The sequence below is a fragment of the Corvus cornix genome, chromosome 4 (genome assembly GCF_000738735.6).
Source record: "Corvus cornix cornix isolate S_Up_H32 chromosome 4, ASM73873v5, whole genome shotgun sequence".
NCBI lineage: Eukaryota > Metazoa > Chordata > Aves > Passeriformes > Corvidae > Corvus > Corvus cornix.
Genome location: NC_046334.1, coordinates 18,896,523 through 18,920,807, shown reverse-complemented (window position 1 = coordinate 18,920,807; position 24,285 = coordinate 18,896,523). Strand labels below are relative to the sequence as shown.

General features: G+C 40.5%; 1 protein-coding gene across 3 annotated transcripts in view; it reads left to right on the top strand.

Annotated features, from left to right (window-relative positions):
* Positions 1 to 24,285, top strand: part of SNCA (synuclein alpha) — a 63,598-nt gene that overhangs the window by 23,683 nt on the left and 15,630 nt on the right. For 2 of the 3 annotated variants that reach the window (XM_039551482.1, XM_010411887.4), the window contains exon 5: positions 17,190 to 17,225. The exons of the other annotated variant lie outside the window; for it this stretch is intronic. In XM_039551482.1, the coding sequence (XP_039407416.1) occupies positions 17,190 to 17,225 (36 nt within the window). The remainder of the gene's footprint in view (positions 1 to 17,189; positions 17,226 to 24,285) is intronic. 3 annotated transcript variants of the gene reach the window in all.

The window sequence follows — 24,285 nt, the reverse complement described above, 5'->3', positions numbered from 1 at the left end:
CTGTTCTTGCCCACTTTTGTGTGAAAGATTCAGCAATTTCAGATGGGAAATAGTTTTCATGCAACTCATGATAGCTGGCCAAAATTTGAAGTGGCATTTTTGTGCAACTTAAGGTAAAGGTTTTACAAGCTTCCAGGTATTAGCAGGTTACTATGTCTCCTTAGCATCTTCTGCCATGTTTCAATGCTCCTTTCCTCTGCTGGCCAAGAAGGAGTGTGCAAGCCTTGGAAGGTAGGAAGCTTAAATGTGATTCATTCTGTGCCTATCTGGAAGTCATTGCCTCCAGAGTATTTGTGATGGTGGTAGTTGGTGTGACTTGCTGATGTTGTAAAAGTCAAGGACTGCAGCTGGCAGGTTTTCTTAGCTAGTGGTGAAAGTTTATGGTGCTGAAATGACATTTTGGCAAAGCACTGCAATGCGTGTTTGTCTGCCAGTCTGTTCAGCAAAGCACTGCAGTGGGATGTTTCATAGGCATGAGTAGCAAATTGGGGTCTTGGATTGATGTGATGATGAGGGCTGTGTAAACTTTGAGAACTGAAGTGTGGAGTAAATACCTCCCTGTGGAGATTGGCCTGACATTCTGAAAATACAGATAATCTCTATGTCATCTCCCTTCCAAAGAAACCCTATAGGTTAAGAGGGAAAGGGAGGATGAAAGAAATCAAGTGGGGTGCTTTATTACGACTACCTAATTACTGGCAGTGCTGTTGTTACTATCAGAAGAAAGGAAATTTATATCAGAGTACTTGTGATGATCAGCAAATATTAGTGTCATATCACACGCACCATTTTGGTGGCTGTTTTAACCACTGATATAACTTCCTAAAGAATCTGTGGAGTAATAGATAAAAGCTTGGATATAGCCTGCAGATGTCTGGGACTTTTTTGAAGCTGCTAGGACATAATGAAAAAGAAGAGATGATCCATCTTTTCTACAGTAAACTGTCATTAAACTCTCTGGCTCTCACCTGCTTTCAATTGTGTTAATTTTTTGTTAGAGGAAGTTAAGTGGCCTGGATAAGGATGATTGGTAATAATGTTTCAGTTTTTAAGTACTTGTCTCAGTGTTTCAAAAGCTTCTATGATATACCTGGACACTGAAATTTGTTACTGGACAAAGCTACATAGAATGTCTCAGAAATGCATCTGAACATTTAGATTGCACATGTCTCTTTTGCCAGTGGCTTGTCTAATGCAAAATATTCCCTGTGAGCAAACTGGATGTGTAAGCTGCTAAAGTTGTCCTTTAAAAAAACATGCTTTTTGCAAGAGTGAAGCAGGCAGAAAGCCTGATTCTGAAATGTATTGGACATATTGATTCCCCTCCAAGCTTTTGGTGTTAGCTTTCAGAGCTGTTTCCTTGTGCTTGATTAGCACATGCCCTGGAGGTTTTCCAGGCTTGGGTCAGAAAAGTCAAAATGAAGCTCAAGATGAGGATATGCAGCCAGAAGAGAACTACTTTTACCCTGGTTGGTCAGTTAGCTGTGAATAGAAAGAGGAGCTGTCTGTAACTGCTGCTCCTTCAGAAGCACATGGAACAGGATTTGTGCCCTTAAAGCAGCTTAATCCCTCTGTCCCACCTCCCACTCCATCCTGTGGGGAAGGGGCATCACCTAGAGCAGCTGATACCCTGCCAGTATTATGTCAGCTATGCATATTTCTTCTCAGGGGCCATGGGATGAAGCGAAGCCTCTAGGTTTTTTTGGCTGACCTCAGCTGTACCTTTTAATTGTGTAATATAGTTCTTTCTTCATGTGCTATCATTTGTAAGAAAGATATGTGGATTTTTTTTCCTTGCTAATTTCCTGTGATGCTTTTAAGGCCAAAAGGGTTCTTTGTGGTCTAAATGGACGTGCATTACTTTGGAGTGGTGTGAAAAGTTCAGTTAGGGTGTCAGGTTGAGTGTCAGTCACAAGAAATCTCTTCTTATCCATAGAGACAGTATTTCTAACAGGGAATGTCCATTCAAGATGAAGAAAGGAAGAAGCAGTGGTTGAAACAAGCTATCACATCTAAAGCAAATGACTTTTACAGGTTGTAATGCGAAATATGCTTGGGGAAGGAAATTGCAAGGGCATCTGAGCTGGGTTACAGAGCACTTTTAAGACGTGCAGGTTGTCTTGATTTTGTGTGAGCCTTTAGGAAGGAGGCTGGAAGCTGTAAAACCTGTTAGCATCTCTGGTGTTGAGAACTCACTGTGAGCTTCTGATTGCTTCTAATTTGAAGTGGTTTTAATTATTAAGCTAATGATTTATAGTAAGCTGATACTTTAAATGTATTGAAATGTGCGGTTTAATTGTAATTGTGTATGCAGTTGCTGGCCAGTTTGGTAGAATTTATATCCATAATGCAGTTTATAGATGATAATATGTGCATGAAACACTTATACTTTGCCTAATGAATGTACTTATGTCAATTAAAAATAACAACATCACTCTGGTGGCATCAAACACTTCAGTTCATTACTTAGCTACCAGCGTATCTTATGTAAGAACTGCACTCAAGAGATGCTTGATTAACCCCTGTCTGACTTAGCTAATACTTCATATGGTTGATCTGAACAAATGATTCTTTTCAGATTCCTGGTAGCACCAGTTTTAATGGCTGGGTCATTTTTAATTTTGTGCCTGTGACAGATCATCTTACAAATCCCTCAAAATATAACTGACTGAGTTCAGACATACTGTATGTAAATTGTTTTGTAGAGAAAGGTCAGAGATCCAACAGAGCTGGAGGCTGAATTAATTTCCCTTTCTGGTGAAAATTATTGTAACAGGTCAAAAGTGAAGTCACTGGCTTTGCAGAGATCTTGAGATGGAAGAAAGATTTCCTCCCTTCTCCTCATCCCTACTGTGGTCTGAGTAATTTTTCTGAAGTGCATTTTTTGTATTCGATGGTGCTGGACCAGTGCATTTAGCAGCTGAACTCTCTTCCATGTCCACAGTATGGAGACAGGCTTTATGAGCATATATTTGCATAGCAAAAGTTTAAAAGGTGAAGGCAGGAGGGATCAGTGATCGCTGTTGTGACAGAATGCAGCACAGGCTTGTCAGACCAGCAGGTGGAAGGTGGAAGCTTTTACTAGGAGCCTTATGTCAGTTGTTACCTTTTGCTAGCTTGGAATTTATAAAACAGCTTCTTGAAATGAGGATACGTTTTTTTAAAGCACTGTTATTTCCAATAGACTCCATGTGTTTACTTTTTAGAAAAAACCTAAGTAATAGCTATTCCAGTAGCTTTGAAGGAGGGCATGTGTTCACATACAGCTGACCTGATGTCTGAGCCAAAGTAGTGAGCTTGCTTTTTCACAGTCACCAGCATAATGTTTCTTCCGTAGTCTATTTTTGGAAGGGGTGGTATGCTCATCATTCACAGGAAAGGTAACAGATTTAGCAGTGCTTCTTTCCACCTCCTACACACCATCAATGAGATGGAGTTTTTAAATCTTAGCTGTCTCTGCAGTTTTTTCCCTGAGCTACATTTCGGATGTACGATTTGTCATGCGGCTGGTTGGACTGCTGTAAATGCCAGCTGTTGTCCAAACTGAGAAATAGGGGAGGCTGGGAGAAGTAATGAAACCAATTTAAAAAGCCAAGCTTAGACCTTGCTTTGGAATCTAGTTGGAGTAATGTAAACATCTTGATGACAGTTAAGATGAGTAGTGGTGGATTTGTTTTTTCTTCTTTTCCCAGCCTCTGTGTTCCTTAGCTCAGCTGTATGCCTCTAGATTGTGTGTGGTACATTATGGGGAGGGAAGTGACTGAACAGAAGCCTTTGCAGGCTTCCTGAAGGAGAATCTTTCAGACTTGGTAATTCATCCTGGCATTCAGGCTACAAAGAGAATGTGGAGAACTATTGATTGTACTTGAAGTAAAATGGATGATCAGTAGCTGGTCAAGGTGCCAAGTTAATGTGCTCTACAGAGACTTGAGGACATTCAGTTACTTCAAGTTTTCCCTGTTCATCTTGGGTTTAAAGTTGGCCTAAGAAAACAGTAACTGATTTGGCTGGGATTGATTTGCATCCTCTGGTTAGGACAAGTCTGTTTGTGGAATCAAAGCTGATGGAGGGGATGAGCTGGGTTCAGGAAGGATGGAAAGACTTGGTAGGAGATGTTTGATGATTGAGGAATGAGTGGGAGGAGGAAAGAGTGGGCATATATGAGAGAAGGTAGTTCCCCCTTTGCATTCAAGCACCATGAGAGAACCTCTTAATCCTGTTTCCTTGGGGTATGGGATGTGCAATGGATTTACCTTTCTTGTATACCCAGCAGCTTTTGCCACCAAAATAGTGGCTTGGAAGTCTAGCTGCCCTGGATCTTGGATATTTCAGCCTGATGTTTTGCCTTTTTGGTAAACATTGGTAATAAACATGAATCCTATGGGAAGAAGAAATTTCATTTCAGAGTCTTTTTTTGTAACTGCTCTGTATCAGTCCTAATGTTGATCCCTTTGATAATTGCCAGGAAACTTATTTGTAGCAGAACTTGATGAGTGCTGACTGCTTTTGAATGTCTATCCTAGCACCTAACATTGGGGTAGTGTGGAAAAGCAGGGCTTTTGAGTGACTGTTTTACAGGGACATAGATTCAACTAAGATTTCAAATTATCTGAAAGGATTTGTACAGGGTCCATCATGTCATGTCCTCCTCTTCTTTCATGTTTTACCCTTCAGTGCCTGAGGCCTATTTTGAGCTCTGTGCAAACCATCACATCCACCTAAATGTTCCTAGATTTTGTGCTGACATCTCAGTAGCTCACCTAATTAGTACCCCTTGCCCCAAGGAGAAAGAAACTAAACTGATCAGATTCTGAGGATCTTGAATTTGGATGGGTTTGTGTGTATAACAGAAATTTTTAAAGATTAAGAAAAATCCACAGCCATGTGCTTTGTGTTTATTGATTATCCAAGTTTAAAATAAAATCAGAATACCTTCTAAATTTTCCAGTGAGTTAAAATCTGTTCTTACTGAGCCTTTGGTCCATCTGTCCTGCAGACACTCTTGTGTCCTGTACAGGAGACCTATCCTTTTGGTTTCCATAGGGTGCACAGTGTTTGACCAGCTATTTCATCAGTCCAGTACAACATCATATTGCTCTATCGCAGAATCATAGAATGGCTTGTGTTGGAAGGGGCCTTAAAGATCATCTACTTCCAACCTCTCTGCCTTGGGCATTATCTAACCCCCCTGCTATTATCTTCCTTGGTCCTTTGTCATGATCTCTGCAGCTGTCCTGTGGAAGTAAAGATGACTGCCTTGTACTGATAGACTCCAATCTCCCCTTTACCAGGATGGCAAGAGGCGTGACTGTCCGTCATTGGGACTGAAACTGGCACTTGAGGGAAATGCTGACTGTTTCAACAAAGTACAAAGAATTTACCCAGAGTGTTTGGTTTGTTATGTGCATTCCAGGGTTGTAATCACTTCCTGCCCCTGACCTCCCAGGTAGACTGGTAGGAGATCAGAACTGGATTGGTGCTTTCCTGCTTTTCTTACACATCATCAATGTCCAAGTCAAGATAGGCTTTTTATTACCCTAATGCTCAGCTTCATTTTTGTAAATCTATCGAAGGCTGCCTTGCTTGCCCATGTGTAAATAGGTACAAGGCTTTTATCCACAGTGGCTGTGCAGGAGAAATTGAATATTTAGTTTGGCTAGATATATCTTTATTAAAATATAGTGATGATCCAGGAGAAGTAAGAGCTCAAGTTGAATTTTACGGTTATCTTTACATTTAGTTGAACGTATCTGGCATTCAAAGAGAGAAACAAACCTGTCATAGCATTTGTCAAGCATCTTTCAGAAGGAAGAAAACTTGAAATCATTTGTATTTTTCTGTTTTGACGTGAACTGTCGACTACTTGCAGTAAACGTTTCAGTGTAGCTGTTAAAATGATGATTGTGTTTCGAGCTACTGTATGTAGCATATTTATGAAGAGCTTTTGTGTTACAGTATCTCATCTGTTATGTCCCTTATGTCATTTCTGATTGTGATATCTGAGATGCATCGGATTTTTTTGGGTTTTTTAAAATCTCTTCTGGAGGAGAGGCAGGAATTTGGCTGGCTCATTTCCAGATGTTGTGGTTTGAACTATCTGTTGGTCACTCTTTGTTAGAACACACTGTTCTTTCACAAAGTGTCATTCTGCATGTGGCCAGCATTTGAGACTGGTTTGAGAAGTGGGGGCAAAGAAGTGCAGAAATGCAAGTTGTCTTTGCCCTAAGAGGTGCTATCTTCCTAACAATGAGGCATTGCATGAAGTTCCTTCCCTCACTTGTTTTGCATGAGTAGCTAACAGAAGCTTGGAAGGGCTTCTGGTAGGATCCAAGCTGTGCAAGGAATGAGGGAGATGGACCAAGATCATCGTGTTTTGGCTGATGGCTTGATCTGTCTCTCTCAAGAAGCACAGCTTGCTTCAGTTCCAAAATCAAAGGACAGGGGACCAGAGGTGCCGCACTTGCATGCTCTGTGGACTAGCATTGGAAAGACTTGGGATGTTCATGAGAATCATTCACTGAAAAAACATACTCATGCTTAAGTGCATGATTCTTGGGATTGTCTTTTTTCAGGGGTGCTAAACAGGCCTATGTGCTTTAATATATCAATATTAAAACTAAAGGTGCATCAAGGGCTCTTCTATTCTTTAGCCACCCAGCAGTGCTTTGGTGAGCAGGTAAACAGAACTGCAGTCACTGCGGCTGCTCAAGAATATGGGAACGTGTCAGTGTTTGGCAGCTGATTGCAGGAGAAATAAGCAGAAGTGAATGGGCATATTGATAACATAAAATAATCTAAAGTACATACACGTGTATAGAACTGGTGAGGTAGAGCTCTAGCATATTTTAACAATGCTAGCACATAATTTTGTAGTTGCTCTGATTCACAGTAGGCTTTCTCAGTCAGGTCTCTTAAGTGTACTGCCTACAAGGAGTGCATAGTTTCATTAAGTCAGCCCTTGGGATATTGCCGTATCTGGGCTTTTTGAACTCTGTATTTGAACAGTTGGGACTTGTTTCTCCTTATCTTTTACTGTTGGAGCAGTGCATGCTGCAGTGTTCAGATTTTTGTTAATAATCTCAACATCATCTAGTAAAGTTGTATATGAGAGATAAATTATAGTAATTGCTCTTGACAAAACAAAAAACCAAAACCCTGAGAGTTTTGCCACCAGGCATTACTGAGTAATGATTAAGTAAGTCTCTAGAGGGTGGAAATAAATAGGATGTGTAATTTTTCTGGCTTTAAAATGTGACATAAAATTGTTTTGTTCTTCGTTGCTCCTTGTATTGTTCTTTCATAGCATCTTCTCTATTGTGGGAGTCAGTGTTAGTCATCTGGGAAGCTGCTCTTCCAGAGGCATCAAGCAGTAGGTGGATGGTATCCAAATAGTACAGAGCAGCAAATAACATCACATTCTTACCATGAAAAATGGTGCTGGGGTCTGTTAAATTCATCCCTTGTTCCCATTTCATGTCTTTGGCTGCATGAAGAAGGGCTATTGTGAGCCTGTCAGCTGTTGGTTCTGTCTTGTACTCTTGATCAACCTGATATGTCTTCTAGGTTGTCAAGGTTTTAAAGCAACTAGAATTGACTAAGAACAAGAGGGTAAGGCTGGTACACTGACAGCTGGTGACAGTTAAGTTTTCTTACTTCCTTTGACAGTAAGTTTTTATTTCACTGCTTGTTCAACCACCTCAGCATGGACTGTCACTCTTTGACAGCAAGTACAGCAAGTAAGGATGATCTTGTCAGTCAAACCTACTCAACAGAAAACTTGTTCCATTTACTTGGTGTTTGATTTCTATTTTGCCTTCTATTCAAGATTGTTCTGATCTTTGAGTACTTCATTATGCCATATAAATAGTTTTGTTTTTCAAGACTGTGTAGACTGAACGTCTGAGAATCTGAGAATTTGGCACGGCCCTATTTCTTACTGAATACTTTGTTCCACTTCTTGGTCACCAGTAGTAATGTAATTGGGATATTAGTAAAAAGTACAAATGCCAGGCAGCAGGATATTCTTGTCAGATGGAAACTGCTTCTTCAGCTGTGAATATATAAAATAATGATCAGTCAAGCCTTGCACATAAGTGCAATTAAAAAAAACAGCACAGATGTTAGCTGTGCTTTTGGACAGATCATCCAGACTGTCATCTGTTCACTTTCCTGAAGTACTGTTTTATCTATATGCATTTAGTCTATTGTGATGGCATATACTGCCTTTTAACTTCTTTTCCCTTCTGAAAAATCACTATATTAACTCTGAAGTAAGTAGTAATAATTTAGAACTCTCCTGTCTTTTTTTTTTTTTACTACTTTCCCTTTCTTCTTTCCCAAGCCAAGCAGTTTGGTTCTTCATTGCCTCAGACTCTGAAATACAGTAAGCTATTAGAGTTGTCTTCAGACTGCCAGAGAAGCAGACAATTACTGCAAGGTGATGGGATTTTTTTATTTGATACGAGATAGTGATCACAAGACTGGTGACCTTTGAGTTTTTCAGTTACTTTATGAAGACTGAATGGTAGAATAGCCTATCTCCTAGTCCTTGTCCTCCATGTCCATCACTGGAAAAACAGATGTTTAGGTGGAAATGGAACAGAGTGAATTTCGTGGCTTGTATGGAGTTTATTATTTGAAATTTTTTCAGTCTTATTGCTGGTAATCAAGGATGGAGACGGGTTTACAACAAGGGGGCATTTTGGAGGAGTAGCTGTTAAAATATCTGTGAGATGTGTGAAACTTCGCACCAAAGTAATTACACTTTTAATTTCAGGGAAATAATTCTGCCTTGCTTGTTTTTACCATACCTTCTAGTGCATACTAATTCTTTCCTCCTTGTGATTTAAGTCTTATCTTACTACTTGGGCTGTATTTGAAATGTTTCCTACCAGAACACATATGCAGTAGCATGAGATGTGATAGCAGTACCATTCTGTGCATGTTTTTCTCAACAATCTCTTTCTTCTGTGTCACATTATTTAGACAGGATTGGCTCAAGTGCCACTCATAAATGTCTATTTCTGTTTGAGAAAAGAGATGGGAATCTGAATTGTTCATTGCCAGTTGGTATTTAAAGATACAGTTAAAAAGTACATATTCAGACCACCTGAACAGGCATCAGTCCAGACGTGATAGATTCATGCATTTGCATGGCCCTACTCCATTTTAAAAGATGGTGAGTCCATGAGTTCTAGTCAGTCTCTCAGCATTGTGTACATTACCTTTGAGTCCAATCCTTGTGGAGAGTAAATCACCTCTTATGTGGCTGGGGAGGAGGATGCCTTGTGCCATAGTGGGTTCCACTGAAGAGAAACACACACAGACCAGTGTTGGCCTGAAGCTGCTCTGCTGATAGTTTTCTTCCTGTACTTCTAATCAGGGACCAGACTCACAAAAACCATGTTCCCAAATCACAGGGGTTGTTCTCTAAGCAGCCACAGTGCTTTCCTCACACACAGTCTGAACTGTAAGTAGAATGCAATATATTTTTTAGTAATCTTCAGGTGAAGACCCCTGTAATGGTTGTCTGAAGTCACACTGTATCCAAAAGAGTGTAGTTTGGATGGATGGAGTGGAATACATCTCTCAAGGCTTTGCAGCTGTACAACAAGTTTTGTTGCTTTGGGATTTACTTGTATTTTATCCAGAAATGTAGCTCACTAGAACAGGATCCTGCAACATCCAAACTGACAGAAATCATTAGTCCTTACACTCTGAAAAGCATGGGGATTATTTCAAAGAACTTAAAAGCAAATGTCACTTTTCATCTTCAGAACAGATGCTTCTACTCTGTTGGAAATGCAAGGCAGGAAGCTTGGATTTCTCTTGCTGTTTGAGAAGTAGAAAAATATAAGCTACAGTAATTAGTCCTATTAGTAGTGTTGATGTCAGAGTTACAAACCTGAAGTGGTCAATTGTCTGCCAAATACGGACTTGTAAGCGCAGGCTCACTACCACAGTATTGGTTTAGGCACCTAAAGGTATTGTTTAAAGGATTTATTGGAACATCCTTTGGGGCTTCACCTGCAACTATTTGCTGGCTAATATACAGCAGCCCTCCTAAAGCAATTTAGAAACTGTGCTGTCTGCAGTTCCTGAACACTGAAAGAAATCTTAACTCTGTCTAGTCAGCTACAGCCCAACCCCGATGAATTGCTTGTCCTCTTAAATTTAAACTGATTAAATTTTCAGTTGGGTGATGACTGTCTTCAGCTTTTTTAGGATAAAAGTTTCTTATAGTAACAGGGAAACAAAGTGGTAGCATCTCTTTGAACAACCTTTTTATTTAAAACTTTCTAATACAAAGGCAAGGGGGAGTTGCACAGAGCAGCATAAAACTCAAATGTGGCACTGAGTTGTTGTTCAGACTGAGCTGCATCTTTTGATATTGTTGCTTCAGTGCTCAGCATTGGGACAGATTTGCCATGTAGATTTCAGTTGTTCATTGTGCTTCTTGAAATTACAATCATTGCTGAAATGTTTGGAGTTTCTTATGGTCTTACTATTTTGTTGATTTTTTGGAAGGAAAAAATGTACATTAGATGTGTTAGTTCTTTTGTTTTTAAATGCATCAGAGGTAAGAACCTAAGAAGAGTTACAAACATTGGTGTGGCATGTGAATCTCCTCTTGAAGATGCAGGGCATTCATGGTATGGTTTAACTCTTCACTTGCCAGGAGGAATTTTTAATTGAGGGACTTCCTAACTCAGAGGTGTCACCACACTGTAAGAAAAGTGCTGTTTCCATTTGATACCTCTCAGCTTGTCCTGCAGTTATTTGAATCCATGTAACCTTCTGCAGCCAGTGTGCCACTTGAAGATTTTTATGTGGCACCAGTGATTGTATTTGATGTCCTTTAGTTTTCATCTTTGTCTTGTCTCTGTGCTGTTTAGCAGGCAAAGGTCAAGTTGATGATCAAAGAAATACCAAATCTGAGCTCTTTGAGATGCTCTTCATCCTGATATTTTTTGACGTTAACTGAGTTTCTATTTGCATTTCTTGAAAAATATGCACCTTGCAATAAAATGAGAAAGAAGGGGAAATCCTACATTTTTGTGTAACTTACTCATCCAGTAAAGCTGTGGTTTTCTTGTCTTAGACTGTATAATTATAAGAAACTGGGGGGAAAAACAAGAATCATCTTCCAGTTTTGATAGCCTGGTAGCTATCTTTTTCCTGTAGTATTTTCTAATATTATTTCAAAACTTTGTTATGCAGAAATTTTAGCCATTGTATCCATAAATGATGTGTGAACAGATTTCAATTTCCATTAATTTACCCATTATTCAAAATTGTTTGTCTGTTTCAGCCTATCAGTTGCTCTGTTTGCTATTTGTTATTTGCCCTGTGCATTTGGTCACCGAGTGCACAGAATGTTCTTGCTCTTGGATAAAAAGTCTTCCAAGCTCACAAAGCCTTTTTGAAGGAACTGTGCAAATACATTACTGCATGCGTATTTGGAGTGGCTTCTCATATGTGTGATAATAGAATGTAAATAAAAGGAATGGTGAATGCCGTTGAAATGGTTACAAAAATTGTGTTTGTATGAGTGTTCAGGAGTATTTTGTAATGGCTTAGTGTGACTGCAGCTTCTCATGGATACTTTTTAAAATAGGCAATATAAAGACAGTGTCTTCAAGTTGTGGGTATTATGGGCTTTAGCTGGATGCTGGTTTTGCAGCAAGACTTACTGAGATAGTTAATTGTGCTGACCTTTAAACTGTTGTTCTTAGTTTTCGGACTAACAGCCGGAAGTGGAGGGGAGATGTGGCATCTCTGAGCTGTCATCTGGGTATTTCTGGGATTTTGCACATGTAACAGTTAGACTTGGCTCACATTTTCAAAATTTCCTGCTACAAATAGTTGTGGGGGGTTTTTTAAGTGAAATTTTAAGCTTATGAACAAATTATTTCTGGGATAAATTTTGGGAGTTTTATGCTTGAGATTCAGTTTTTAGATTTGTGTTCCTGTTCTGCTGCCAGTAATCAGAATTTCTTCCACATCGTTACCACTTCTAAATCTGTGACTAGTATGCTGTCTTTTCTATCACAGATCTTTTAAGGAAGATATTTTTAAAAAATCCTTTTAGTAACTGATGAGACACCTTCCTTCAAACTGAAACACTGTCATTTATTGTTATTCTTTCTTTACAGCTTAAATTCAAAAGGCCTTGTTTATATTCAGATCAATTTGAGTTACTTTTTAAATCAAGATTTTTGAGGTACACCACCAGCTGCCTGGGTAAAATCTAACTAGAGTAATTTAACTGTGCACCCTTAATCCACTAATTTTGAGTCTGTGCAAAAGAAGCAATCTTGTTGGACAAGATCTGCTCTGGTGTTTTATTGCCTGTGCTTCTGTTTCCATCCAGGAGCAGGATATTCAGCTGTGTGTAGTTGTTGGCCATGGCAGTCAGTGGGAGAGTTACTGATTTTTCTCTGTGAGAGCAACTTTAGTGCCTCTGGTGCAGTTCCCAAATCCCCACCCAAACTGCTGACTTTTTGTTCATGAAGTGCCAGTGGTTGTCACTTGACTTTCATCAATGCTCATTTTGGACCACCTAAAGATCTGGTCAAGTATTTGATAGAAAGTTTGGTCAGAAGGTAACCAGACTTTAAAAAGGTCTAAGGTATTTCACTTCTAGGGGTTTGGGATTTTTTTCACTTTGTTTGTGTAGGCTTGTACTGGTTATTTTACTCCTTCCTCCAAAGCAACTGGAGGGAAGGTTTCCTTCAAATGGGATGCTCTTACTCTGCCTCTAAGGCTGTGAAAGAGAAGCAATGTTTGCATGAGAAAGAGGAATAACACATTTTAGCTTTTTAATGATGCAGTTCTCTCCTATCAGCCTCTGCTCTCTGTGCAATGGGGGCCTGTTTTTGGCAGTGGAGAAGCAATTCAGTGAAGATTTATTTGCAGATAACTCTGCAATTCTGACTATTTCCCTGTAAAAGAAACTTAAATTGCTGGTTGTCCTGTTAAAAAGCACCAACTAATTACTTTGTTTCTCTCTCAGTAGCAATAAAATAGATGAAATCATTTTAGCATTAAAATTAGGTCACTGTCCAAGGCAGTTGTTGAGTAACCCATCATTAGGATTTTAACTTCAGGATGTCTAATCTGAGATTAATTAGAAGTGTCCTGAAATACGTATTCCTAAAGTGCTTCCAGTTGGGCTCCTCAGTGTTACTAAATCTGAGCCACTCTTAAATGAACACAGCCTTGGCCAAAATGTCCAGCAACAAAAATTCCTTGAGTTGGTGATTAAAACCCCACACTCCACCCAAATGCGTGCCATAAATAAGTGACATACTCCTACCACGACAGAATTAGTTGAGGAGAAAGAAGACTCATGGTAAAACTCGTAAATGTCATCTTTGTTAGCATGGGACATGTAGGAGCCTTTTCTAAAAAGGAGGATTCAGTGCTCTGTGAATAGATGAGTACAGTATGTAAAGGCTCGTGACTAACATAGTAAATCTCAGCGCCTTGCATTATGCAATATAATGTTGGGAATGCTATTTCTCACTGCTTCATTTGTAAGACATACTGTTCTGCCAGCTACAGCGCAGCCCTGAAATTAGTGCTCCTTTGGGGAAAAGGAAATGAAACAAGGTCACTGGTTTCATTTGTTCGGGCCTCTGAGAAAGATGGGATTTTGTTGTGTTCCAAACAGATGTGGTACAGAGCTGTAGGGGGCCCGGGGACTCTGAGTGCATAACAGTGCGAGCACAAATGAGGGCAGGTCAGAGAGAAACCCTATTCACTGTGGCCCTAGTGAGGGAACACTGAGATGGTGTCTCCCCCTCTCTGGTGTTACCCTCACTCAGAAGTGGGGAGTTGGAAACCATCGTGGACTGCTAGCTTTTGGTTAAAAAGAATGTTCTTGTAGGTAAGATAAACTTCTTAGCCAGACCCTTCAATTTTAAATACTAATGGTTTCACCACCACAGAGTGACTGAGAGAAAGCAAAGAACATATAAAACTGAGATTTTTCCAAAGGCTGTAGCTGTAGCCACTAGGACAAAAGAAATGATAACTAGCTTGGAAGTTGAGGAGATGTGCTTTTCACTATGTTGACTTAATATTTTCCTTTACAATTGCTTCGAGTTCAGCATCTTTTATGTTTCAATTAACTTATTCCCCATTAAAATAAAATTTGATATGTAATTCTGCAAGTTTTACTAGGGTTCTTGGTAATTTTTTGAATGACCTGAGAAATTCTTAAGGATTCTGACTCGGAAAGAATCAAGACAAACTGAGATTTCAAACGGAGGTAGCAGGGAAATAAAAAATGGCCACAATGTGTGTCAAAAATCTCTCTGTGAACATTCTAGTGATGAGGCGTGCCTCCTGCTGGAAACTGTAAGAGAAATCACTGCACCACTAAAACCTAGGACTGCATGTTCTGCAAGCATAACCCTACTGTGAACAACCTGACCTCAGCGTCAGCTACCTGGGGAAGCCTGGCCCAAGAGCTTTGCTTTTGTGGTGTGGCCACCAAATGTCCCAAGGAGGAACATGTAAATCACAGGTGATATGCTTAGCTACACCTTGAGGACTTAACTCCAGATTTTCCTGCAGGAACAGAAAATAAACCCACATAGTCATTTGAGCAGAAAAGAAGCACTGATGTTGCATGCTCTTCACCTTAATTTTTCTTCTTCTTCTAAGGGCGATGAACAGAGGTGCCAGGGATTACAGAAAGAATGACAGGTAGTGTAGTTCCTGCAAGCATTTGGTAGGCTATTTTTCTTTGTCTGAAAGCATGGGAGCTGAATGAATATCAGAGTTTATAGATCACACTAAGTGATGAGGGATTGTGGCTAAAACAGAGATACACAACTTGTGGCTAAGGTAACGATGGGAACTCTGTGACTGGGAAAACAATCTGTGTTTTTCCAAAGAACAGCATGTGAAAATAATACAAAAACATTAGTTCAACAAGCAAAAAAAATAAAAGCAGTGTCAGCATATAAAGTGATCAGCAAAGATCTGGCAGCGTATCCAATGTGGAGAATGTGGCTGAAAAACAACTTAAGGCTTCCTTTTTCTTCAGGAACAATAGGAGTTTTGGCCAAAAAAAAGAAAGAAAGAAAAAAAAAAAAGGACTATTCACCCTGAACCACATTATTTGGGTGATGCACAAAGTTTCATATGGCTCCCACTGAAAGCCTGTTTAAGTGAGGAAAAATTCTTTCTGTACTTAAGGTTTGTGTCCCTTTTCCCTGCTGAGGATTGGGAGGGAGCTGTGTGTGTGTGAAGCATATGCAGGAGGGTTTCCTTCGCAGAAGATAAAGGAGTTCAAAGGACAATTTTTTTAAAGGGTGGAACTGGGGAAGATAGAATATGTGAAGGCTTTGTCAAAGCATCTTCAGTTGAGTTGGAGTGTAGTTATGAAGCTGGTGAATTTTGGACATCTAATCATTAACAATTAGATGTTCTGTCCTTGGAAACAAGCAGAGACGCTAACAATAATGCAGGATAACCTGCCTGATGGCAGACAAGCAAGTAGTCAAGAGAAGCTCCACAAAAATATGGGAAGTGACATTTGCAGCTGGTGACCCCATAGTGAACTCTGTGCATGCTCACAGATGTCAAAAGAAAATCAGAAATTGAAATATTGTATTGTATGGTAAAAAAGCAAGTAATTTCCATGAATTGTTGTTCTGGTGGAAATGGGGGCAGTGATATTCAGTTAAGGATTAGTACAGGAAGCAGGGAAGAAAATTCAAGGTTGGATGGATCAAGTGAAGCTTTTTCCAGGTTCTCTCAGTACCAGTTGTAAAGGAAATGGCTGATGGTGAACCCAAGCTGCTTCTGTACTAAAAAGGATCGCTGAAACAACTTCCATGAAAGTAAGATAACTTAAGGCCATGTTGCTAGGCAAAATTAATTTTTAACTCCAGAGCTTAAAATGCTTGGGATGCACTTTGAGCTACTTTGAAATTTTGATCCATGGATGGAGGCTGCTGGAGAAGACGGAGGAGTTGTTCTGGTCTATCATAAACTGGCTGCAGCTTTGCATTTAATCACTGAAGATCTATTAAGTCTGTTTCCCTACCTGCAGAGCTTGTAGAATGTTTCTGCTTTATCTGTGTGAAATATAAGAGCTTGGCATGCTGTTGTAAGCAAGGGAAAGGCTTCTGCAGAGGTGAAATCAGCACAGTGTTTAGTAAAGCATTCAGAAGGCTAAAATTCATGGATGTGGCTGAGAAGTTTATAGACCTTGAGCACCATGCTTCCCAGAAGTCATTCCTGTGGAAAACAAGTTAGCCCTTGGTGTTTGTGCTGGGTGATCTATCAGCCAGAAGGTGATTAAGTGAAGATGGAGTTCCCCAATAACTGAGGTTCATAGGTAACATAATGGTAACATTAGGAAAAAGGAAAAAATTAAAAATTGAGGCATTACATGGAAGTGATGGGAAGAGGGATTGAATGTAAGAAGGTGTCTGAAGCTTTGGGGTTTTGCCTTTATTTATTTATGGGTTTTGAGTAGTTGAGAGATCCCTTTCCTCCCTTAATTCACGTATTTCCTATCAGAATCTCTAGAGAAACAGAGTGATCAAAACCAAGGACTAAATGTTGCATCAAAGCTACAATGAGACTTTTCCTTTCGTTATACCATGGTAGTTGGATTAGTAATGATAGCTTTTGCTAGTTCATTCATTTATCTAACCCAGTAGGATCTTAAAAGAATATTTCCTGTGCTATTTAAGCATTTTGTTTACATGTGTTCTTTTCTTTGGTTCTGTGACAAATTCTTAGATGCCAAGGAGCATAAATAGAATTATTTTCTGTATTTAGTTACATAATTGTTTTAAAGAGGGCAAAGAAATATAAATCTGTGAACTTGTGTCAGGATAAATTTCTTCTAAAAAAATACTATTTTGCAATTGATAGGAGAAGAAGCTACTTTTCCTCTTTGTGCAGGTGTTGCTGGGAAATGGCTGTGTAGGATCCCTAATTATTCCCACTTCACAGGCAACAAGATGCTTGGCTTGACTTTTCCAATCAGGAAAATTACTTCAAAAAGATAGGACCATACGTTTTTGCCTGTGGCAGGGACTCATTCTTGGTTTTTCTGTAGCTATTTGCTGGTGGTTTGTGGACTCTGCTTACATGGTTACTCTTAAAAACCACTTCCTCTGCTCTTCCTCACTGTCCACCACATATCCTCTCCCTCCTAGGACCAAGGCTGTGATTTTCCCATGGTTCACCACAAGGTAATTGAAGGATTGGGGATATGGAGAAAGATGCTGCCACGGGCCTTTTCTTCAGCTGCTGTATGACTGCTTCCTGAAATGATACTTCCTGATATCCTGCTGTATCCTAACTGCTTTCACCTGCACTAACATACAAGTTAAGAATTCTGGTAATGCTAGACAAATTCATATGATGCAGATAACTTGTGCTAAGGCTAACAGCATTATATTTTGCTTTTTATTATAATTTCTAAGCATCTAAGACAGTTAAGTCTATGACACAAATGACAGCTCTGGTCTTTAAAAACTTTCAAACGCATGGCTCAGTCCAAAACTGATTTAAGTTTTTGGCAGCAGTGGCACTGACTTTGGATCTGAGCCTTTTTCTTAACACCAAGCATGTTAGCTCTTTATGGTTTTGATCAGGTAAAATATAAACTTGAAAAAGTGACAATATAAGAGATGTTTGTTTTCTTCTTGGAATGCTGTTGCAGTTTGGAAGCTGACTAATTAGTTCAAAGATGCCTTCTAGACGTGTACTGGTGACCATTTTTAATGGCAGTTGCTGAATGCTGCCCAGGAGGTCGTTGGATCTGATTTGTAGTAGCTTAAAAAGATGGATTCCTGCATGTGTGGATGTCTGTCTGCTTCCCCCTAACAGCTCTTCTGGAAGTAGTGGCCAGAGATCAACCAAGCAGATCATCTCATGATCGATCTCTCCTCTTTCTTCTCCTTCTTAAAACTAATGTCTGAAAACTGAGCATAATTTAAATAATTGATTTAGATGATCTGCACTGACAGATAAACAATTAAAAATCTGGCCTGGTTTTCCAGAAGGACTAACTAAAGAGGATATTCTTTGAGAAGTACGTTTCTAAAATGTCTTGTTTTGAATATTCAACCGCCCTCTGATAATTCATCCAAAAGAATTCCCTACAGGCAACTTACAATTTCTTGTCTCCACTGGCAGAGTTACTTGCAGTGGATACACTATAATGATATATGTGTCCAATGCTTAAGCAGTTTGTGCAGTTAAATTATATTGCTAAATATAATATACCCTATAAGGTTTCAAATTTTCTATTTCCACTATTTTACACATTTTGCCTGTGCTTTCTTAAGCTAGTGTAATATAATGAACTTCTGGGTTGGGTGCTGTAGGTTTTGTTTGACATATCAAATAAATGCTTTAATTTTAGTGCTGCTCTTCTACCAATTTCTGTACTTCCTACTGTGAAGAAACATGTCTTGGTCCACATGGCTCTCAGGAAACCTCTGTGCACAAAACTGTGTATTAGAAATGACAACAAAAAGAAGTTGTGACTTGGAAAATAGACTGAGGCTTGCTGCTTGTGCAGCAGGAAAGCACAAAACTCATTAAGTAGTTAATGAGCTCAGTGGTTTTAAATGTGGGGGAGAAGTGGCTTTGTTTTACTGAGGCTGGAAGGAGAGAGGAAGGTGACTTTGTAAGAAATATTCAAATGTTCTGAAATCCTGGTTTTCCCCTCTCTCTCTTGGTGGGGGTGAAGCTGTAACAGTAAGAAAATTACTAACTTTGCTATCTCATATTGGAAAATATAGATAGGAAAAGACATGAAACTTTGAAAAATGCCTCACACAAATCACAGTGCCAGAAAGACCAGGACTTGGTTGTGTAAAGGACCAAGTGTGTGCATGGGTTCATTCTTCTGTGTGGGTACCTGAACTCAAGAGTGTGTGTGCAAAAGTCCTCAGTGGGATTTGGATGCCAGGGTGCTGTGGTTAATTTAAGTTGAGCAGGTGGGTACTGTCATTTAATCTTTCTTGTGGAAGCTGCAGTGCTTGGGCTTCAAGTGCTGAGGGTTCTGGGGATCAGGGCAGCATTGTGTTCCTTCAAGTGTCCTCGCACCAGCTACCTCAGTTTGAGCATATTTCTTCCTTAACACCCATGGCATTAAAATAGCTCCTAACCTGAGGACAGGTACTCTGTTTTCTGGCTGTGATGGATGGTGTTGGTGGTACAGGTCTCGCATGAGTCAGGCATGAGTCACAGAGCCTCCTGCAAAGATGCAGCCTGTGACATGCATGCTGAGAACAGAACGCTTTTGCACAGCGCAGCCCCTACTTCCCAGGATTAAATGCCAAGGATGAGACTGCGGTTTTGGTTGCCACCTATGCTAGGGATGTGATGGGGAGAGAGCGGGGCATAATGGATGTGTTTCCCAGGTGATGGCTACATACAAAGGGATCCAAATCATTTGGGTCCCAGCTCAGCTGTGCAGAGTTGTTGAAAAACACCTGTGAGCAGCATTCCCTGGGCTGCCCTGCTCCACCTGCCAGCCAAGGTGTGCTGGTGCCTTTCCAGTGCCTACAGCACTTGTCATGAGCTGCACCCTGGTGTCAGCAGGCAGTGGCAGTGACATACTTTGTGTTTCAGAATAGCAAAAAATTTCTTCGCTTTATATAAAAATAAAAGCTGTGTGAAGCAGCTGAGTAAGATGTAATCCTGGTAGTGTAAAGTTGCCAAGAGAGACAGAGGCTGCATTTGTTCTCCTGGACTCTCACGTGAGGAGAGAATGAGACTACAATCAATATGGGGCTCAGTGCTTGAGTATTGCCTGGCTTCCGAAGGCACAGAGTTCAGTTGACTTCTGTCATGAGCTATGCCTGTGTAAAAATGTGGCTTGCAACAGGATTTTTTGGGTATTCTGTGGTCATAGTCAAAAGCAGATTTTTGAGAGATTCAGTGTGCTGCCCTGGGTCTTAAGTATGGTTTTCCATTGGTACCCCTGTGGGAGCTGAGTGACTCTGAAAGATAGTCCCTGGAGTATACTTAATATCATAACAAATTTTAGCAGTTTAATTCTATTTAAATAGTTTTAACTCGCTCCTCTGAGCTGCTGACTTGCACTAGTTTTCTCAGGCATCAAGTGTATTGGATTTTTTTTAGTTTATTTTAAATAAACTGCTATTGTATAACTTTGATTATGAGAGTGGAGAGCATAAGAAAAACACCCAATATCATGAGGAGGGTGACTAATGTTGGCAGCACTGGTGATGCTGATAGACATTAGAAGATAAAAGAGAGCAGATGGTGTTTCATGATTTTTTGAGTGCTTTGCTTATCTTTGCATCTCTAATGTAGTCCTTTGAAGAGCATTACCTGAATTTAAACCTTTTCCTTCTCTCAAAAAAAAAAAAAAGTGAGACTAATCATAGTGTTTTCAAAGCAGAGACACTGTTATGGTCACATCTGGTACCTAGAGTGCCTCTGCACTTGTCGAAAAATTTGCACTTGGAAGGCACTGCTTTGTCTCAGCAGTGAGCATTTTATTTTTGACTTTTCTCTCCAAAGCTTCCCAAAGAAAACAGAAATCACAAGTAAACATGGCATGCCCTTGACTTCAAACCCATGGCAATCCTCTGGGATTATTTTGCTTCGTAGAAGTGCAAAGCACATCACACGTCCAAGTGAACCTCAAGAAGCAGTCTGGGCAATGGAGAGGTTGTACAGAGAAGGGACTGGGAGCTGGCTCCTGCTGTGCAGTTTATAAAGAACAAGCATCAGAGGGCCTTCTTTTTTCTTGTGCACTTTACAAGCTTCGAAATAGGCTCTTTCTCAGCAGTTATGTGGTGTTGGGAGACAACGAGTAGCTACACAGTCTAATAATTGATGGGAAAGGACAGAAATGTCGCCAGAGATGTGCTGGTACATCTCTGCTATTCCCAATCTGGCAAATGCAGAGTTAAATCTGTCACTGACGGTACGAAAAGCTCGAACAGATTCTGTGTGTATCATGGGAGGATGTGGTAGATGTCTGAAGAAAGATTATATTTAGAAGGTAGACAGATATTGGTGGAGCTCTCTGAGGAACTTCATCCCAAATGTCAACAAAGCTTTTATAGTAAAAAAAAAAAAAAAAATTTGAGAAAGTTTTTCAGAATATGCTATAGTGGTGGAAGAACCGCATTGCAAGAATCGGTGTGGGTATAGACAAATCAATAATAGACAGACTGGTTTTCATTATCCCAGTATGTACCCCTACTACAGCAAAACTTTGCAGTGGAAACTTAGTCTGGAATTTCTGCAGAGTGAGTTCACTCAGCATTTTTGTGTGCAGGTAGCTCAGGGTACAGCTGCAGTACAGCTGAGTTACAGGTTGAGAGTTGCAGGTTCAGCTCTGGGGGCAGGAGCCTGAGCCCCAGGCAAGAGGCCGTGGAGTGCTGACCCTTTGCAGAACAAAGGGCACAGGGACCTGTGGCCCAGCCAGGGGACCGGACACCCAGGGACACAGCAGGAGCTGGTGATTCCAGACTTTCCCACCCTTACACTGTGAGGATGTGAAAGCCTGGGGGCTCCTTGGTTCTGGGTCCCTCCTTGAGGAACCAGCTTGAGGTGTTACTCAGTTATTGCACCATGATTAAGGTACTTAAAAGATGGAGACATTTGAGGCTGTGCTGTGGGAATCCTGGGGTCCAGCTGGTGAGAAAACATGTTCTGACTGTGTGAGTGTGGGGGGTATAGCTGTGAAGGGGCCCCAGTCCCAGCTCAGGTGGTGTGAGTGTGTTGGACAGGGAAGTGTCCTTAACAAGCTCAGCAGCTGAAGTTAATTACTTTTAAGTTCCCATGTAGAAAGACAACTTCTAACTGCTGTTAATTAAATATGGGCTTTTGAACAGTGTCAGATTGACCTGACTAAAGCAATGTATTATCGGAGGAAATAAAATGTTGTTTTATTTGAACTGGAAAGCTCTTCAGTATTTTCATGAGTACTCTTCCTGTGCTGGGACACTTAAACACCCACTGGATAGTTTACTGAGATTTCAAGTCTTTGAGTCAGTTAAAATGCAGCATTGATGTGGTGAAGCCACAGCATCAATGTTCCCCAAGGTGTAGTGCTGAGTGGTGTTACAGGTTTGGTCAGCAGTGCTTTTTAGTAGTTTTCAACTACTGGGCCAGCATGCTGGAGTTGCACTGACAACCATCCAGCAATGAGCAGGGCTTGGAGCAAGGCAGGTAGTCCTTTGGAGATGTAGAGGAGAGAAGTTCCATCACTTCCAAAAGTCTGGCCCCTTGGGCCAGGACATTTTCCCATATTAAAGGAGACCATTTCTTACAACAGGTCAGTGCTGACTGGGCTTGGACTGCTCTTTCACAAGGTGAAAAGCACAGTGAGATGAGGATGGTGAGGCCCTCACTGAGGGGCCATTCAGCAGAGGAGCTGGGACTTTGGGGGGCAGCAACACATGGCTGCTGGGTTTGCAGTTAGTAATCCTGAAGTGCAAAACAAAAAATAAAAAAAATCTAAAGCAGAAGGGTAAACAAAATGTATTTCAGGCAGAAAAGCAATGCCACCTGAGACATGAGCTCAGCTGATCTGTGAGTGTTGTCAGCTGTGGGCTGCCCCTTGCTGCCATGAGCTCAGGTCTCAGTCTGTTGTCTTACAGCAAAATGTATTGCTCATCTGTAGCATGTCTAAAAGTAGGTTGTTTTCTGTGCCAGAAAGGTATTTATTTTAGGCAGGCAAGGAAAGGAGGAGTGAACACTTCCTTTAGGGTAGCTGCAGACACTTGTCCTGTGGAAGGAAATTGAGTAGTGTTTTCAAGATAGGAGTGCTGCCAAATTATCCACTTAGCCTGCTGCATCCAGTCTTTGTGGTATTATAAGCTTTTGTAGGCTCAGTCCCAGCCAGGGAAGAAGCTGTCCCCTTCCTTTGTGGGGAGAGCTGTACATAAAGATCTGTACCTTTGGCTTGAATGAAGCACATCTCTTGAACTGAAGTTAACCAGCTACCTGGAAATTGGTGCTCCAAAAGATACAAATAGTCTTGATAGATAAGCAATCCATTGTTGATAGATAAGCGATCAATTATGGGGTCTACAGTCTGCTCTGGTATACACCTGCCGAATATGTGGTTCTAGATACCCCATGTGTGATATCTGGTGTATATTTTAAGGAAGTGATGTGTCAAGGAGTGGTACAGCCTTGATGTAGTGCTTATATATCTGTCAAGTTTGTAAGATACATATCCGGTGTGTCTGGGCTCTAACCTCTGTATCAAATGGTTCCCTTATTGGTGTGAGAAGTTAGAAGGGAGAGTTGTTCTTTTAGTCCCTGTGGTGAAGCCTCTCACATTGTCTGCGTGATTGACAGGTGCTTTGACATTTTATGAGAGAGGAAATTGATGGGCTAGCTGGTGGGTGGACATAAATTTACATCAGTTTTAGGCTGTTAGTTTTTGCTAACAGTGTACTTTGCCCTGGTGGTTATTTGTGGGGAGCCCATTTTAAGCTACAGTAGGAAGCTGTATTACTTTGTAGTTAGTATTAAAAAAGGTCATCTGTAAAATGGAATAAAATGAAGCTATTACAGAAATAATTAAGAAACAGTTAATTGAAACTGAAAGAGATGTAAAGAAGGAACTGTGAATGTAATCTAGTGTTGGCTGGGATGCAGGAGAAAGTGCCCACAGTCCATCAAAAGTCAGTGCTTCCTCCCCACAACCTGCAGCTGTTCTCAGTGGCTTTGTCATTCTCATAACACATGTAGAGCCTTTTTCAGAATATTTTGAGGGAATTATCTTCTCTTCCCCTCAATGCAGTACAGTGCATTCCTTTTTTACTCTAGGTTTCCATAGTGTTGAACAAGCTAGCCCGTGGTTTTTCTACAGGAAAGGAGGGCTGGGCTGTGGTACAGGACTAGTTCTCTCACTGATCCTATCACTGGGAATGAGCCAGCAGTGACCTGCTGGCCACCCATGCAATTTAAAAATCACATTTCGAAAGCTGTTATTCTGGTTCATAACAAATATCCAGGAATTACCCAGCACTGGGTTGAAAAAATCAGATTCTGACCATAATGTATTTTCTGTAAAGTTACAAAGTCCTTGCCGAAGTGCCAGGCCTGACCCACAAACTCCTTCCTGTGTTTGTAATGCTGAAGCCTGAATTATTCATAGAGTGGGGACTCTGAGCAAACTGCAGAAGCCAGCACACTTCAGGTGATTAATGAAAAGTCTGAGCTGGTGCTATACGATGAAGATGAGTCATTAATATAACAGGCATGCTCACAAGCACAGGAGAGCGTTTGTGTGGGAGGGTG